Below are 20,080 nucleotides of genomic sequence, written 5' to 3' on the forward strand. Positions count from 1 at the left end.
TAGTTTTGAGGTCATTTAAAAAATTCAATATTGCAAGGGCATAGTCATGTCAAAATTCACAACTGAATTATGAAATAACTTAATGTTATACCGTAGATTTTGAAAAACGCTGCAAACTTCGTGAGATAAGATTATTTGTTAGTAGTAACCGTAATTTATAATGCATTTGTTGAATAATTTTGAAGGTCACAAGGTTAATTTCATTAAAAACTGATTAATTTGTAAGATTTTACAAGGATCGTAGAAGTGTTTAAGTTACATAGCATATTTTAAATTCACATGTAAAAGTTTGTCAGGATCAGTTAAGCGTATGCCCTTGCAATTAAGTGATTTATTTAGGTACTCAGCTTTAAGAAATACGGTATTTTACACATAACAGAGGTTGACTCTTTATACGATGTATACTTATATAACAAAATGAAAATAAGACTATATAGGTACCATTCTACTAATAATAATGTTAAACAAAATATTCATTTATAATTTTCCGTTAATCTATGACATTTAATTTTCTTTGCTAAAAAACTGCATGATAGCCTTCAATGACTTAACTTAATGCGTCATTTTGGAGCATATGACGTCATGTTTTGTAGTACAGCGAGAACGACATCTCGCTTATATTTCAGTGTGTAGGATATAACGGACCTCAAAATTGTAATAGCATTTGTTGTTTTCAATTAAAAGGTTAGCATAAATTAATTTTGCTAATAAATTAATGAATAAGTAGTTTTGAGATTTTTAATATACTGTGATGTCATAATGTACATTTCCCGAACTTTTTGTCTGAACGGAATTTATTGACAGCCTTAACTGTGCTGCGTGTTTCGCCCTGACCGCCCCCAACTACTGCTGGAGGTTGAGACGCTTCTCTCCGGCCTTCCCGGGGTCCCCAATGACATGTTCTCCCTAACTAATGGGTAAGCAGACCTAACTTGACTATCAACTGTGACACTCCGTGGTGCCGGAGTACTGAAAGTGACAATGTACCCCTGCCCCAGGGATGAGTGCGAGTGGCTATGGGTTCCAGAGGGCTCTGAACAAGAATGCATACCCCCCCCCCCCTGTGAGATGACAGATTCTCAAGCACAGACGTATCTGGGACTGCCCAACCATACAAGGGTCCCCCCAGGGCACGGCCTTTTTACTCTGACGGGCATGGACCCCGACATGGCTGTCCGAGGCATTGGTTCCCCCACTGCCTCCAGCACCCCCTGAGCCTGACACTACAATCCCGTGGTGTTCCCCATACCCACTTGGCTCAACACCTGGCCGCTGCCCCTCAACCTGCCCCTGCCCAGGAGAACCACCCCAATGAGGGCCAACCTCCCCCATGCTACCTGGTGTCGCCCGGGCAGTGCCCACAGTGTTTTCAGCCCTGGGAACGCTAGTATCCACTGGGGGTGCCCAGTGTCTACACTCCCCTGACCCACAGACTGCGAGCTCACTCCTGCCTCTGGCGGCAGGTTATATTGTGCTTTATCCCTCGGACTTGATCCCTGAGAGCGAGTTCCCCCCAAGGACCCTGACATCCCCACCAACAGTTGCGTAATCTGGGCTAACTGGGATTATATAGCTCCAACCCGTGCCTGCAATTCAGACACACCTTGGTCCCCCCGGGCAGACTCTCTGGCTTTAGGTCTGGCCATAATTACAGGGTCCCTTTGTCCTGCTCCAAATTACCCTGTTATCCCTCAGCTGTCCCAAATACATTTGCTTCCCTTACAGCCCCACCTCTGTTCACCTCCCTAGTAAGGGACACATCTACTTCCCCTACCACAGTGATATCCCCAACTGTTCGGGCCTGAGGAGTACTGTAGACCGGTGGCCTAAATGGGGTCACAAATCCGAACAGTTGGTCAAATCTGTCAGGTACAGGGCCCACCATGGCATCCATATCCCTTCCCTGTGCCCCAGCTAAGCCAGCCGGCTTAGCTCCCTTGCCCCCCGGGACACCCATGCCAACTCTTTTCCAGGAACCGCCCTACCTAACCCAATTTTCCCCCACAACCAATATCAACAAATGTATGATTCACAGCTTCACAGCTAGTCACCGCCGTTGCCTAGCACGGCTATTTACATAAGCAAAAATACAATTTAACTTTACAAAAAATTAAACATTACATATAATTTACAGAAGTAAACACATGGCCGAACCCCGCGGTGTCCCTTAGGCACAAGCCATAGGTGCAACAAGCCAACAAATCAATTATGTATTAAATAATATGTTCTGGTGATTAAAGACAAGCACTTACACTATTTGATTATCTCTGGTGGCTGCGCGTGGCGAACTCCACGATATTCCCAGAAAACGACAAAAACCTGCGAACTCGGGACGTCGAGCCCGACACAAAAACAAAAAAGAAATACCCCCCCCCCCCTCCCCCCCCCCCAACACACTACAACACCTTGAGTACACCTGTTCAGACGTCCAAATATACACAGTTAGTTGTAAATTACAATGACACCTAACAAGAAAGACAATAACACCTCTTGTGTATAGAACCCAGATGAAAGGCAATGTTGTGCATCTGATCAGCTTCCGTACACGTGTATCGCACGAGTGATTTTTGTTCATATGAATCATGACGTCATTACCAGCTATGCGGGAAATAAAGTTGAAAGTTGCTGTTATTTTATGAAATGCAGGTAAATTTTTAGTACACGTACAATGCTTGAATATAATTTAACAAGAGTTTGTACATGTATGTATCTATTATCTATAATATTAAAGTGATTTTTTTGTTTATTTATTGCTTCATAAAAAGCTGAAGTACTAATCATTTAAGTCACCGGTAATATGGGGTTATTTACTACAGCACATCCACATGTATTTAAAATAACATGACCTGAAATGTTTTCATTTCTCATTTTTAATTGGTTTAAAGTAAGGCTCTAAATTAATTAATAAATCAGAAAGTGTTTTCAGATAACAGAAAATAAGACGTTTAAGCTCCCCACATTTTAATAGGACCGCCAGTTACAACATCACGTGTTTAGAAAAAAAAACCGATGAATTAAATTGATTTGCATTTTGATTATATATCAATTGACTAATACATATACTTGGTGAATTTATTTCAATTTATTAAAGAACAAATGAATTAAAAGGTACCCATTTACGTCGAGTTTTCAGATCACCAAAAATTAACTTTACTTTGAAAGCCCCTACAATTTCCAGGGTCCGTGCAACTTAAGTCGACATTCTGTTTTTTTTTAAACATGAAAAGGATATATATGTTTTAACCCTTTTTTAGCCATTATTTATTTATTTCTAAACATACACTATTACAATCAACGTCTCAGAAAAACGATATCCACGGAGTTACATGGGCGGCCACGGTGCGACACGGTGTTTTTTATTGAATTTTCCAATACACATACACTGTGTCACACCGTGTACACGGTGCGACACAGACCGTTTTCCACCGTGTTTTTAGAAGGTGGGTGTCGGGATACTCGTGACCAGTACTGTATCTTTGTTGAAATATTAAGAACTTTACAATAAGTATTAAACATTTTTAGAGTAGTATAGACTAATTTTGTCCCTGTCTACATGCAACTGTATCTATGAGCTGCATATGTAATTCCCTTAAACCAAACCCTTTCTCAGTCATTTACCTATTTTCGTCCCTATCAGCTAGGCGTTCCTCTCTATCACAAGCTTAGCTTACTATCGTAAGTTTCTATTCATCTTTTCTCTCTGTTCTCGCTGCCTTTATCCAGGTTCTAGCAGCATCTCTCTCAGCCTATATCATGAGCCAAGCTTACTACAGTATGATCCCGCTCATCTGTTTTCACTGTTCTCGCTGTTTAAGTCCTAATAGTATTTCTTTCAGCAAGCATTGCCCCCTGCTTGAATTATTCCGCATCTTAATTATTGACGCCCAAGCTATTTTTGATATGTTTGGTCATCCATTCTGGCATTTGCGACGTTGTGAAAAAAAATTACACTCAAACATACACAAACAAAATGTGATCAAAAAAAAGAATTAACATGCCTCGGTAGGAAAAAAATGTTGACTTATACAAGCCCAATGTATTAAAACACTGCAGCTGCCATGATGAGGCTGTGAGGGCGTGTGCTTTACACCCCGATTCACTTAAACAAATCAAAGAGAGCTAACAATGAACATTTTAGAAACATGGAATATAAAAAAGTGAAAACAAACAAAGAGAAAATGAAACAACAGAAACGTAAACCAACTAAATTATCAATTGATAAATGAGGAATGATAAACGAACGTACAATTATTACATACAATATCCTTGACTATTGTTGACTCGCACACGTCAAAACAACAATGTTTATATAGCATTAACAGTTAATAAACTTGAAATGGCTACACTGAAAACAATGAAATTCTGTGCTAAATTCAGCACATATTGACCCTTTAAAATTTAAAAGAAAAATTAATCAGTATTAAAAAGAACTATTTTTTTTAACCAACCAAATATATCAGTGAACACCTGTACATGTATACTAGCCACACCATATTTTTCTAAATGACGATCAACCGTGCATGCCTAATATTAAAAATTCAATATTGGAGATTAAATATTTAAATTGACCAATCAAATCACACATGTGACCACAGGTATCAAAGGAACATCAGCTTGTTTATATACACTTGCCTACAAATAAATGTTTCTTTGACTATGGTTAAATGATCACAAGTATAAATTATTTCGCGCAGAACGAATACAATAAAATTTGTAGGAATACAATGTACTTTGCATAATTATGTAAGTGATATTGCACGCCTCGTGTTTACCCCCTCCCCCCCCCACCCCATATACCCTTTAACCCGGCGTGAACATGTGTATTTCACCTTTAATACATGTGCGTTTGTGGAAGCTGGATGGAAAACAAATTAGTCATCCTTCCTAATTTAAATTGGTTAGGAAAACAGTTTCAGGATTTTGTTCACATAACTGCACGGGCTAGTACGGGCTATTGTGAATTTTAATGTACGGGGCTTACAGTGCTGCTATCGTAAAAGTTGACAAAACTATCCTATCCTATCCTATATCCTGTATCCTGCATCCTATCCTGCAAATAAGCTCTATCCTATCCTATCCTATCCCATACCTTCAAAATATAGGAATGCATATTAAATGAAACGAAATTTAAGAATTAAATGATTTTATCAATTAATGTAGTACTCAAAATGAATAATTAAATCTTAAAACCGAATATTCTTCGAGCGGGATAACTTACTTACCTGTGATACGGTAAAAGTAGATCGTACGCGGGATGGACACAATAACGTAAACAAACAGGTAAGCGATTCGATTTTTGATTTTATTATATTTATGCATAAAAACAGATAAATAACTTCGATGCACTTATTGAGGAACTGTTTAGTCACATTATTTTATCAAATTATATTCTTATCACATATAACTGAGCGTCATTATCATTATTCAAGCGATTCGTTCGGCGATAAATGTAAACACGATCTGGAAATAAATAGTTCCTTTAGGAAGTTTATATCGTTTATAGTTAAACCACTCGGAGTTATTTTAAAAGTATAAATTCTTAAGCATTTATAGCAAGCTACCATTTATTAATTCGATATGTTTAGGTAAATATCGGACAGAAATATCCGTCCCTGTTTTGGGGCATCGAAGAAATTATATGAAACATGTAGCAACGTCTGTTTCTTGTATACATGTTTATCTTTTAAAATGCCAAATTGGTCGTTTAGAAATTCAAGCTTTTATTACTTTGCAGGCTTTTAAATGAAGTTAATACAGAAATCTATTTCTGACGTTTTCAGATGTTGCATCGGATTCTCGCAGTAACTCCGTACATGCGTACGAATTGACAAATATGTAGCGCCGACATTTTAGCGCGCATCAGTGTTATGCACTGCATACTTGATATAATAATTATTCTTAAATGGTTTAACTTGTAAAACGTATTAAATTGACATTGAAAATACATTGTTAAGCCAATTTTCGTTTCGCAAAATAACTCTGAAATTTATACTCGAATCTGATTGGCTACAGGATGCAGGATAGGATAGGATAGGATAGGATAGGATAGAACTTTTATATTTCTATCATGTATCGTGCATCCTGCATCCTATCCTATCCTATCCTTGTCAACTTTCAGGATAGCAGCACTGTACATACATCATTGCAGGCGCTGCCACGCAGTGATGTGGAAATGTATTGCGTATACAGAAGCTGAAACGTTATATACATATACCTTTTCTATACAAACAGAAGCTGGGTAAGCGCTATTCAGTATTATCAGTACTTTGATTGATTATTAATATTGCATATACAGGGATCACTTTGGGCTACGCCTTTGCGCCATTGGCGCACAATATTTGTAAATGCCGCACTAAAAATTTAGGAAGGGGTCAGTCTGGTGCATGTCTTACAGATATGGCGCTATAAAATGCAAAACTGTTGGTCGAAACTCTTATCTTGGTGCATTTTTGGACCGTTCTGTAGATCTATTTTCAACGAACTCTGGCGGAAGTTTGACCGATCGTGTGACATAACTGAGCGGGCTGTTACTTCGTTCAATCAGACTCTTTGAAGTCACGTATGTTCTTTACATCAGCAGAGCGTCTGGTTGAATAAGACTAAAATCGGAATTGTACACAGAATATTTCCTTCGTTTAGATTACGCTAGTGTTGTTTCCAAATACTGAGTAAATTATATTTATTAAGATTATATGTAATGATTTAAATAATAAACATATGAAAGATACACTTCAGTATGTAATATGTTCTAATACGTAATATTGTTTTTTTTTTTATAAAAACTTTGATTATTTATTTCGAAACAAAACAAGTACAAGTTACTAATTTTGTATAAAGACGCTTGCCCGAAATGCCTCCAAAGGCAAAGATACGTGGGCCAACTGACCCAAAACAACAAAAGTTTTCGTTCTTTACAAATAAATCGACTGAAAGTCTTTCATCTCCTGACTCGGCAGAGGTCTCCGAAGAACAGACAAAGACCAACGACAACGATGTTCGTCATTTCCAGTCCAAGTGGCTAACTTTGCACCCGTGGTTGGAATTTGATGGAACTAAAATGTTTTGCAAACTCTGTAAGCAGTTTGGGATGCAAAACAGTTTTACTACAGGAAATACTAATTTCCGAACAAGCACACTTACAAGGCATATAGCATCTAATGACCATCAACGAGCAATAATGGCCCCACGAGAGCAGGAAAACTTGAAAAAAACAGTCGAGAATGTTCATAACAAAGAGGAAAAAGCCATAGTAATTGCTATGAAAGCGGTTTACTGGTTATCAAAAGAAGGTATTGCCTTATCAAAATACTCCAGTATGATAAGATTTTTGAAAGACGTAGGGGTTTCAGACATTGATTCTTTGAATGTCAACAAACATGTAGACTATTCGTCATACAATACTGCCAATGATCTCCTCAAATCAATATCCAATGTCATCAATAATGACACGACAGAAAAGCTAAGGAGATCACCTCACCTTACCATCTTAACTGACGAAAGCACTGATATTGCAAACCATCTCAAACTCTCCATATCAGCTCGCATTATTAATCCATCAAGTCTCCAGGTATTTTGAATTTAAAATAAGTATGATATCAGTAACTAATTAAAATTGTAATCTAATATATTCATGTAAAATACTTGACCAGACATAATTGATATGAGAAGTTCTACATTAATAAACATTTTTTTAAAAATGTCAAATGTTTGCAAAGTTGATAATTGTCAAATTTGTCATTACGTTATTTAATTTTAGCCATCTACCCTCTTTCTTACGGATCTTCGTATAACAAATGGTACTGGTAAAGGGATTTTGAAGCTATCAAGGAACATCTTGACTCACGAGGAATAGAGGTAAAATTGGTTATGGGATTGGGAACAGACGGTGCTTCGACAATGACTGGCCGGAAAGAGGGACTCACAGGTCATTGTTTACGGCATAACCCCCATCTTCAAAACACGCATTGTGCAGCTCATCGCCTAGCACTGTGTACGGAACAAGCAGCTAAGAAAGTACCTGGGATGCTGAAGTTTCAAGAGACGCTTGTAACTATTTTTTTTTATCATTTTAAGAATTCACCCACCAAAGCAGACAAACTAGAGGCTATACAAAAAGTACTGAATGAACCTTCTGTAAAATACAGGGAAGTTCATCAGGTAAACTTACTGGTTTAATTTACTTTGTATTTTATATATTTAAAGATCTTTAAAGCATATTACATATTTGATGAAAGATTATATTTTTGTAGGTCAGATGGTTGAGTTTTTATCAAGCCTTGGATTCGATTTATAGACCGCTGGACTCTTTGCTGTCCTATTGTGTTTCTAAAGCAAAAGATCCCAAAACTGTTGGTCTCCACAAAAAGGTTGGAACTGAAATATTTGTCAGTATGACGTATGCTATGATGGACATTTTGCAACCTGTCATGAAACTTAGCCTTACCTTGCAGAAGAAAGATCTTGACCTTGGAACTGTACAGGTATAATTTTGTATCTTATATTGTATCTTAAAACAAATATATTTTGTATTAGTTATATTGTGTTAAACGAGTCCCATTTTTTAATTACTTTCAGTTTCATGCAGAGGGAAATTGCAGGTAACAATTTGCTTGCAGTGACAGTCTATGTCATATTAATGTGCATTATGTCTGTTAATAAACGATGAAATATTTGTTTATATCCATCTTCATCATAACCTCTACACCCTGGTCTGTTGTTCATAAATGACCTGTAGTGACGAATGAAAAATAACCTGTGCTCTAGTGCTTACATGTTAATCTCTGCAAGCTTGCTAACCTACCTGTAACATTTGTTAAAATGCATGTCTGGTGACGGCCCTTGCTCTTTAGATTCAGTTTTTACAAACTTTTAAAAAAGTTTTCATTAAAATTGTCATTTATGTTTAACTATAATTCTGAATCTAAATTTGGCAGGTTTCCATAGATGAATGTGTTCAGAGCTTATGTGACCTGAAAAATGACATCAATCCTCTTGGCAAACCATTATTTGTACAAAAGCTGTCTGATGATTTAAAAGACGGTTTTTATAAAGAAACCCATAAAGTTTCAAAGATGTCCTGTAGAACAAAATTTGAAAGTTTGAAAAAGAAATTTATTGATGCTGTAATCGAAAATATTAATCAGAGGTAAAGTGGTCATTTTTTAATATTTGTTATTTTGCTTCCAGGAATTTGAAATCATTGTATTAAAACATTAAAAAATATCTTTTCAACAGGGTCCCAGAAACTGATTTTCTCCGGTACATGTCTGTGTTAGCTCGCAGACCAATCAGCTTTCTGGATGATACGGAATTAGCTCTGTGGGGAAATGAAGAGGTACAAAAACTCGCTATCTTCTACGGTTCAGACCAGTGCCATTTGTACAAGGACCCAGATACCAATGAGATGGTTACTGTAACTTCTGAGGCTATAGTCAATACTGAAGCAACCATGGTACAGTATTTAAAAATTAAAAAAAAAATTGTTTTGAGCCAAATTAAATTAATTTTGTTACATTTTAATACAAACTTGACTTCAAAGTTTTTGTTTTGTGTTTTTTTATTAGACGGAATGGATGACTCTGAAACGAGTGGTCAAAGCACAACAATACCCTCGATCCTCAATGGCCTTACTATGGAATCTTATATGTCAGTATCACTCTGAAGAGTTTCCAAACATGCAAAAGCTGGCTGGATTAGCACTTTGTCATCCTATCCATACTGCTGATTGCGAGAGGTCATTTAGCTCTCAAAATCTTATAACCATGAAATTGAGATGCCGTCTCTCAGGAGAGCATGTGGACGAGTTAATGAGAGTTATGATTGAAGGCACACTGATACAGAGTTTGATTTTAATAGGGCTTTAAAAGATTGGAGAGACAGAAAAACAAGAATTATTTTAAATAATATACATGTGATATGTATATGTAATGTCATTGATGAGCTAGTTTATTAGATCACTATTACTTTACAAAATAAAATTTCTCTCATTTGAAATTCATTTTTTTCATATTTTGCTCAGAGTTCTTTGAATACAAAACTAGTCCCTACAATTTGAACCAAATTTAATCTGCAACTGCCCCAGTAGAGTAATGTGCATATAAGTTTGCATCCTTTAGTTTAGCTCTTCAACAACTTTCAAGAATTAAATCGATAAAATCAAAAGGTAGAGGAATTTACTATTCTGTTTATCAATTATATTCTGTTGTATGAAGTCTCTAAAAATTCCCCAATGACATATTTTAGTACTGATAATCATTAATAATGAAAATAGAAAAAAATATATTCTTTTGTATTATTTATTTTATTTAAAAAAACCCTGAAATTGGTTGTTTCAGAAATGGCATTTAAAAACCCTCAAAGACCCATCAAATTTACTTGAAATATATCACAAAATAGCATAAAAATCAATGTTTTCCCGGTGGGCTTCGCCCCCCTGGTCCCCCTACCGGGGCGTTGCCCCTGGACCCCAATGGGGGCCTAACGTGGCCCCCATACCCCCGGCGGATGGCCCCTGGATTTGAATGTTGATGGGCCATAGGCCCATCAACATTCAAACCCAGGGTGATCCCTGCATATACCGACTTGTGTATTCCTACTTGTCATAAATATAAAGACGTTGTATGTGAGTTTACCATTACCATTGAGTGGACTTATGTCAAACTCTTGTTGAAGACATTCTCTTCATTTTAGATGTTTTGTTCATTTTATTAACTCTTACACCTCACTTTTGATTTAGTTGACTCACTAGAATTGAAGGTTTACTCTATGACATTTGTCACTCGTGTTTGATCCAATCGCAGCGTTTAAAACAGCCGCTTGTAAAAAGAAAGAAAAACTTTAGAAGAAACACATGTGAGTTATTTGGTAATTCCGCTCCTCTACGATACGCTATACAATATCTAACAACATCCCGTACGGGGTCATCTCAGAGTGACCTCAGATGTTGACCAATCAGCACGTCGCCTAGTAAATTCTCGGTTCGGTCTTGTTTTTTCGGAACTCTGTGGATTTTAGAAAGCGTCTTGTTAATTCCGCGTAAACTAAAAGATGGCGGCTGCCATCGTTTCTTCGCCGAGGACACCTAAACGAGTGTATAGCTTGGCTGATATATGCTGTCTTTGTGGGTTTTCGTTTGTAAAGGAGATAGATAGAGAGGGCAATGTTCAGGTGAAGAAATTATTCCGATTGAAATTAAAGGTGACAGAGGAAAAGCGAAATATTATTCAAGAAGTGATGTCCATACATTCTAGTGCAGAAGGTGTATGCGTGAAATGATTTAGCAAAGTCGAAAAAATATTTAAATACAGAAGAGAAATTGCAGTCATGGTGTCGCAATTTGAAGAAAGTATGAGGAAATTCAAACTGAAGGCAACACCGGAATCATCAACCAGGAAAAAACGAGCTCTGCGATCACCAGATGTTAGTTTTTGTTTTATATACTCATTAAAAAAATGAGATAGCTCATTGGTGCTGTTTAAATGATAGTATGCTGTAATTTATATTTGTAATAATCAAATTTGATATCAATTAGTCAGTACAACCACATTTAAGCTTGGTAAACATACCAGGTACCCGTAGATTTTGAACTGTTGAAAGGACTGCATTTGTATTGAGGAATTAACTACAAAATGCGGTTTAACTGTGCGATATTTATTTGTGTATTATTTTGGTAAATAATTATGTATAAAAACATTCATGGAAGTATGTCTTATGCAGGTGTCTGCCCCAGAACTAAAGAACACCTGCAGGTCAGATGTTACTAAACATGGTACCACTCAACCACTTCACATGGGTATGTTGCTAATTTTAAATACATACATATACAATTGATATTTCATGTTTTCTGTTTTCATAAAAATGAACTGAATGAAGCGATTCAACTTGTGTTTACAATGGCTACGCCGCTAGTACATGTATAAATTTGATTGAACAACAATGTATGCATATGTACTTGTACAGTTTTTCTGTATTTTATAATTAAATTTGTCTTCAAGGTCACATGGATACAGAATTCAAACAAGCAAAGAAGTCACTTAAGTTTGTTGCTGAAGATGTTCATGCAGTTAAAAATTTTAAATGCTTTATCATTGGTATTTGTAGGTGTCAATTAATTACCCTAGTGGAAAAAAGTCTGTTCTTGTTGTATTTCCTCCTCACAAAGTTCTTTGTAAAGCCATAGTCGACAACAACAATGTAGATAAGACAATTGTGAACTGTTTGTGGCAGTCAAATCCGAACGTTGTGGTGAATGCAGTGGCAAAATTGATAGAGAATGAGTGTAACAAGGTCTGTCGTCGAGGTTCTGGGTCATTTCTCCAAAAAAAGGACTATGAAGATTTAATGAAGTTTCAGTGGGAGAATCTGTATAAAGATCTTCAGGACAGATGTCAACATACCCTGTCTATTATTTCATCCATGGTACAAAGTCCACCACCAGAAGTTTTGAGCAAACCCTTCTTTCATGTGATGCTTTCCAGTGCTACATGTTTGCATGGCAGAAATCAAGAAATGTCTGCTTTACACTACATGACAGCATTTATCCTTGCTCGTGGTGGTTGTACTCAAAGAGTAAGTAAATAGTCTCATCTGATGAGTAATAAAAATGAAATATTAAATTGTTGTTACCTTCCTAAAGTTGAAGCGAAAGGAAAACTAATGTGTGTATTTTCATTTAAGACCATAAAATCGCTTTGTAAGGTTGGACTGAGTGTTCATCCCCAGACTCTCCACAATAAACTTGCAAGTTGGCAGGATAAGTTGGATGAAGCACTAAGAGATTTAAAGGTATTTTTTTTTTCATTTGAAAACTTGATTTTTAAAGACGACAAAGGCACTGAACAGTTAAAAATCGATAGTTTTAGTTTTATTATACATGTTTTGATAAGTACAGTATATTCATTATGTGTACTTACAGGTGAAATGGACGAATGGGGAAGAGGTCACAAGGAAATATCAATTAGTGGGCGACAACTGGGATAAGGACATTCTCCCGTCCTATCGTACCACAGACAGAAAAACAGAAAGTATCCATTTGTTTCAGATATATGCCATTGTTGACAGATACTCCACTAGTAGTCCAAAAGGGTCAAGTGGATTTGAAGATAATTTAACATTCATCCCTTCCCTTCTTGAGCAAGAGCAGTTATTGAAAGAGCTAACATATATTTTTGCTTCAGCAATTATCAGGCACGTTCCTCAAGTAACAAAGCACTTTGAAAAAAGTCTTCCCAAAACACTTGGATCATAAGCATTCCCAAATTGCTGGAATAAAGACAACACAAGTAAGATCTACATCCTTTCAGCTTATTGATTTTAACATACACATACATTCAGTTTTGGCATACTTCTTGACATTGTTACTAACAAATAATTTAGCAACAAAATTATATCTATTGTTCATATCACTTAGCAGCTGATAATTAATGTAATAGTTTTTTTTTCAGTATCCTTTGGGACTCTTTGATACTAATGAAAATAAAACTGATGAACTGATGAAGTGATTAGACTACTTAGAACTTTGACTGATCTGTATGTCCCATTGGAAAATGAAGAGGTTGTTGATGCTGTTGTTTTGGAGGTACATTGTCAGTCAAAAGAAAAAAATATAATTATATCTTGGTATATAATACAGTAAAACACGGTTATAGCGAACACGTTTATAATGAATTGACGTTTACAGCGAAGTGATTTTCATACCCTGTGACTTAATTACATGTTGTAAACTTGACGGATATAACGAATTACGCTGATAACGAATTAAAATTGGTCGTCCCTGGGACTTTGTTATAAGTGTGTTTTACTGCACTTTGAATTTGACAATGATAATGACAGTGTATGTCATATAAGTCCAAAAACCATGCAACTAATAGTCTGTTCATATATTGAAAGAACATATTATATATATATATATATATATATATATATATATATATATATATATATATATATATATATATATATATATATATATATATATATATATATATATATACACCTGGGGTATATAACAAGCTGCTATGCCACAGTTTTACCTTACATTAGATCAGTTTAAAGATAGCATGAAAGCTTTTTGGCTATGCAAATTCTTGTATATGATCATTTTAGTTTAAATATTAACATCTTCATTTTCTTTATATTTTACTCTATTAGATTTTAATGGCATCCACACCAAAACGCAGAAGGCGGAACAAGACAGCCTTGCATCCTCCCACAGAAACCCAACCTCAAAGCGGTCTTATGTCTCATGAGGACAGGGACACAATGATAAGGACGTGCATGGCCTCTTATCATCCCAACCATTGAAAATACTTGTCGACGCTATATGGATGAATATCACCATGGTGAGAGCAATCCTTCATTGTCAATCCCCATGCAGACTGCAACTTCACAACAGCAATCAGCCGACACTCAACAAGCCTCTTCGCAAGCAGTAACACCTGACCATATCCTACCGCAAGAAATAACTTCTCAAGGTATGCAGTTGCTTAATCAGAATACCGAAGGGGATTCACGCTCGGCAACTGGTTTAACATTGGGTGTAGATTCCAAAATTAGGGCAAGAATCCACGCCAATGAGTTCATCAAATTTGCTGTCCTGTTGCCAAATGATTTTGATCATGATGAGACAGACAAGTATAAATCAGTTGATAAAAATGGTGAGCTCATTTTTGTTAAGGCAAACGACAAGAGCCCTATCAAATCTATAATTAAATGGGAAGAGGGGTTCCACATATTTGTCGCAATCTATGCAGAAAAGTTTTCCCACGAAATTGGAAACTTAATTTGACGTACGCACACACTGTGCAAAGAATTACTGACTAGTGTGGGGACTCTGCTGCTTTAATGTATGATGAAAAGTTTAGGCGATGGGGCGAAAAAGAACCTTCATTATGTGCTTGAGAGAAGAAAACTATTGAGCTTTACCAATAAGCTTGAGTTTCTGGACTAGATTTTAAAATCAAGAACAAGAAACAGCCCTTTCGTGCCCAATCCAAGTCACATAACTACTGCTAGTCCCTCAACAATGTTGGCTCGTGCACAAAAACCAACTGCCCCCATCAACATGTTTGCCAGTACTGTGCGGGAAAGCATCCGCGAAGACAGTGTCCCAATAGACCGAAACAAACCTTTGCGAAACAAAATGTTAGAAAACCTGCCAGCACCTCTAACCAACAAGGCTCCACTAAGTGATAAGTATCATCACACTAATTCAAGTCGACAAATTGGCCAGCTATTTTGACGGCTATGATCCATCTTTGGCCCAATTTTTAATTAGTGGGTTTACCTTTGGTTTTATAATCCCATATCAGGGGCAACGTGCTTTTAGAATTTCTAGAAATCTCTCTTCTTTGAACAACAATGATGGAATCCTTCAAAGTAAAATCAGCAATGAGTTACGAGCACACCGTATAGCCGGGCCTTACCCAAATCCACGATTTCCTAATATACAAGTTTCACCTCTTGGATTGGTACCCAAAAAAGCTGTCGGTGAATTTCGTTTGATACATCATTTATCTTATCCTGAGGGTATGTCTATAAATCACAACAAACCTAAAGATTTGTGTACAGTACAATATCAAGCAGTGGAAACGTCTATTAATATAATTAGACAATTGGGAAGGGGTGCGTTGTTAGCAAAGACAGATCTTGAGAATGCTTATAAACAGATCCCTATTCATCCAGATGATTTCGAACTACTTGAATTCATGGTAGACAATATGTATTACTACGATAGAACATTGCCTTTTGGATTCAGCTATTCATGTAATCTTTTTGAAAAATTCAGCTCGGCTCTTCAATGGATCCTTGAAACAAAATTCTCTGTTATACATTGCGTGCACATCCTAGACGATTTTCTTTTCCTAATGAACCCCACTCGTCAATATGTTACAGTGCTCTGCTTGCCTTTTATCAACTATCTAATGACATTGGCTTACCCGTAAAATCAGAACAAAACTGTTTACCCCACCACAACTCTCACATTTTTGGGCCTGGAATTAGATACCTTGAACTTCGAAATTCGATTACCTCAGGATAAATTAACTCAATTGAAATTGGAAATTCAAAAATTCAAAGCAAAGCGTTCTGCAACTTTGATGGAACAGCAATCTTTAATTGGTATGCTCAATTTTGCCTGTAGTGTAGTTCCTCCTAGTCGTACTATTTTAAGACGTCTTATAGATCTAACAAATGGCCTCAAAAAACCATATCACCACCATCGACCGAATCTACAGGCACAAGCTGACCTGCATGCCTGGGGGTGTTTTTTAACCAATTTAATGGCAAAGGTTTCTTTCCTTCTGGCATAACCAATTCTTCGTCTTCATTGCATTTTTTTACTGATGCTAGTAATGCCGGATTTGGATGCACCTTTCGCACAGAATGGTTTTACTCCGAGTTTGCTCCTGAATGGTTCAAGTACCACATTTCAGTTAGAAAATGTGTACCTATTGTCATTGCATTAGAATTATGGGTACCTCTTCTGAAAAACTGTATCGTTGTATTACATTCTGACAATATAGCAGTTGTGCATGTGATAAACAAAACTACATCAAAGGACCCAAACCTAATGCAATTGATGAGGCGTTTAATGATTCTTTCATTGCAACACAACATTCATTTCCATGCCAAACATATTACAGGAATTTCTAACACAGCCGCTGATTTACTATCTCGCTTGCAGGTGAAAAAATTCAAAGCCCGCTTTCCACATATGGACAACGAGCCAACTCCAGTTCCTCCAGCATTTGTGCGGATTTGACTGAAACAGCCAATTTTTTAGTCCGCAACTCTCTGTCTGAATCCAACATTATCAGCTTACAAATCAGCTTATTTAACCTACAACTGTTTTATTGAACAATCCTTTCAACATAACGCATCTCCTCTACCACCCTGTCACTTAGTTTTATTCTCCAACTTGGTAACTACACAGATATTACACAACATTTCACCATTCGTAAAATGCTTCAGGGATTCCGGAAATCGAAACCATCATCTGACTCACGGCTACCTATAACCCCAACAATTTTGAAGAAAATAATTCATGCTTTGGAGTTTAGTACCACATCAGCTTTTACTAAATCCCTCCTCCGGGCCATGTTTACCTTAGCATTTTGTGTTTTTTTACAAGTAGGAGAGCTTACCAAAACAAATGCTCCAACCCAGCATTTCCTTCTTTTTGGATATATCACGTTAGGATCCAATAGTCCATGCAATAGGTATATACTAGTAGATATAAATATACCTCACTTAAAGCATTCTAAAGCAAACACAACTACTCTACGCCCGCAGCAAAATACGACGGATCCTTTAGTTTGCCCATGCCAAGCACTTCTACAGTCAGTTCAAGCATATCTTTTACAACATAAACCATACCATAGCATAGCATTGAAATCTCATAGCATAGCATTGGAATCTCACAGCATAGCATTGGAATCTCATACCATAGCATACAATCTCATAGAATCGCATTCGTCATATCATACCATAGCATACCATAGCATAGCATACAACGTTATTTTAACTCGGTTTTAAATGTTTTTAGTTGAAAAAATAAATGTTTACATGATAGATTTGTGGTAAACTTTGGCTTCTTATTATTTTACTTCGAAATGTGTGGAACTCTTCTGTGTATGGAGGCGTTTTTGTTCAAATCTCATAGCACACCATAGCATAGCATAGCATACCATATCATTAAGCCCTTCATTTCAATTTCTCATAGCATAGCATAAAAATCCCATGCAAAGCATACAAATCTCATAGCATATCATTAAAATCGCATACCATAGCATAACATTAAATTGTAAAAGATATGCATGAAATGACTGTACATTACCTAAATCTTAGGAAACATTCCTCACCATCAGAGCCGTTATTTTCCTTCATGGATGGTTCGCCCATCTTGCGTCAATACTTCACATAGCAACTGCGTTCGGCTTTAGCTTTTTGTAATTTGAACTCGCATCTTTACAAGGCTCATAGCTTCCGAATTTAGGCTGCTACTACAGCTGCCTCTCAGGGGTTTTCGGAATTACAAATTCAGAGCATGGGTAGATGGAACTCTGGTGCTTTTGAAAAGTACATTAGAATCCCAACACTTAAGTTTTGATTGACATTCGTTTGAGTTTTGACATTTTTTAATGGACAGTGTAGACAGGGGCTTCACGATCCTTTTTTTCTAGCAACCATTTGACAGGGGCTACTGGTTGTGTTTTGAATATCTGTGCCATTATCTTACTTTGGGTCAGGGGCTCAAACAGTCAATTTGCTTGTACATGTTTTGTCTTTTGTAATAATAGTCTTTATGTTGTAACCAGTTTTAGTTTATAGTTAATATCAACCATTAGACAGGAGCTACTGGTTGTTTTTTTTACTTATCTTACTTTTAGTCCGGGAATAAAACACTCAAATTTGCTTGTACATGTATGCTTCTTCTAAAAATAGTCGTTATGTTGAAGGGTGTTCCATTTTCCACAAATTAGTTATTTTGTAATAACTTGGTACAATTCTTCTTAATCATGCACTGACATTTCTGTTCAATCTTCAATCAGTCTCAATCTCAGGATACTTTGTGTTATTTTCAAGGTTTTATGTATGAATATTGTTCTTCGAGTTTTATGTCATTTACTTGAGGAAATGCCTATTTTCTACTTGTCACATCACATCACTTATTCTTCATTTCGTATTATATTACACTGTGACTTTGACTATGACATTATGTTTCATGCAACTTTTATGCTATGTATTCTTCAATAAATGACCTGTTTTATTCTTTACGAAAGAGTTGAGTTTTGCTACGTAATAGTATAGATGTGATAAGGCAGGCATAAAACACATTTATGTCCATAAATAGTTCATGCATGTTGACCACTTTATTTGTATGTTTTGTTTACCACGTGGTATTGGTGTCCACTACTGTGTATTTTTAGTTTAGGCATGCGCAGTGGCAAGTTATGCATATAAGCTAGTCTGCGCATGCGTAGTCATTGTTCATTTTGTAAACATCCATGATTGTCCACGGTTTGCCACCACCCTCCCCTCCACCTTTTTATTGTACATCATTTGTAAGGCAGATGAACACCCCATATCTTTACTTATATACCAGGTACTTTATTATCTATTCCTGCCAAAGGTCTAAAACTTTTACTAGTCTCAATCTCAGGATACTATGTGATATTTTCAAGGCTTTATGTGTAAATATTGTTCTTCGAGTTTTATGTCATTTATTGTCAGGATACTTCGTGATATTTTCAAGGTTTTATGTATGAATATTGTTCTTCGAGTTTTATGTCATTTATTTGAGGAAATGCCTATTTTCTACTTTTTTTTCATTTCGTATTATATTATATTGTGACTTTGACTATGTCATTATGTTTCATGCAACTTTTATGCTATGTATTCTTCAATAAATGGGTTATTCTTTACGAAAGAGTTGAGTTTTGCTACGTAATAGTATAGATGTGAGAAGGCAGGCATGAATAAGCTTTACAATCCATAAAGCTTTTGAATGGCTTTTTGTTCAATTACATTGTAGGTTTATATCTCACTCAATACGTTTTTCTTAACTCTCCCTAAATTTATCTATTAAAGGAAAAATATATACTGTTACAAAAATTTAGATTCTCTTTATTTTATTTTTAACGTCAATGTACATTTTTAAATACGTCAGAACTGTAGTTTATTTAGACTAGTTATGTTCATCAATTAGTTATGCCTTTTAAAACTTTTCTATCAAGCATAATTGTTTAAGTAATTAAAATCAACATTGTTGTTTTTGAATAAGAGATAAATATCACCGTGTCTATTGTTGTGTTATATACAATATTATTTGCATTCTGTTTTATTTCCTTCTGCAGCATTTAAAAACAATATAGTTTTATTGAAAGTATCAATTAATGTTCAATTTTCTATCTTTCCTCAATCGTCCAGGATCTATGAACTGTACAATGAAAATATATAATATGCTATGAGACATTGCTTTCATGCCAACGGAGTGGCCTCAAAGATAGTCCTGCCAAGTCACAAATCATACCAGATTCCGATGGTAATGATTTATTAAAAGTGCATCCCCAAAAAAAGTTTT

General features: G+C 36.1%; 1 protein-coding gene and 2 pseudogenes across 1 annotated transcript; all 3 read left to right on the plus strand.

The window, feature by feature from the left end:
* The first annotated feature begins 6,850 nt into the window (after positions 1 to 6,850).
* Positions 6,851 to 8,486, plus strand: LOC128168558 (uncharacterized protein C17orf113-like; annotated as a pseudogene).
* A 585-nt stretch (positions 8,487 to 9,071) lies between these two features.
* Positions 9,072 to 9,863, plus strand: LOC128168555 (uncharacterized). The gene is made up of 3 exons (XM_052834749.1): positions 9,072 to 9,145; positions 9,235 to 9,451; positions 9,564 to 9,863. Exons 1-3 carry the CDS (start codon positions 9,072 to 9,074, stop codon positions 9,861 to 9,863), a joined length of 591 nt encoding a protein of 196 aa, XP_052690709.1.
* A 1,183-nt stretch (positions 9,864 to 11,046) lies between these two features.
* LOC128168559 (uncharacterized) lies at positions 11,047 to 13,246 on the plus strand (annotated as a pseudogene).
* Positions 13,247 to 20,080: the final 6,834 nt, after the last annotated feature.

Source organism: Crassostrea angulata, unplaced genomic scaffold, assembly GCF_025612915.1.
Source record: "Crassostrea angulata isolate pt1a10 unplaced genomic scaffold, ASM2561291v2 HiC_scaffold_14, whole genome shotgun sequence".
Lineage (NCBI taxonomy): Eukaryota > Metazoa > Mollusca > Bivalvia > Ostreida > Ostreidae > Magallana > Magallana angulata.

Coding starts and splice junctions, on each gene's coding strand:
- LOC128168555 (XM_052834749.1), top strand. CDS start 9,072: ATGTCCTGTAGAACAAAATTTGAAAGTTTGAAAAAGAAATTTATTGAT. Junction 9,146..9,234: donor ATCGAAAATATTAATCAGAG/GTAAAGTGGTCA, acceptor TCTTTTCAACAG/GGTCCCAGAAACTGATTTTC. Junction 9,452..9,563: donor TCAATACTGAAGCAACCATG/GTACAGTATTTA, acceptor TTTTTTTATTAG/ACGGAATGGATGACTCTGAA.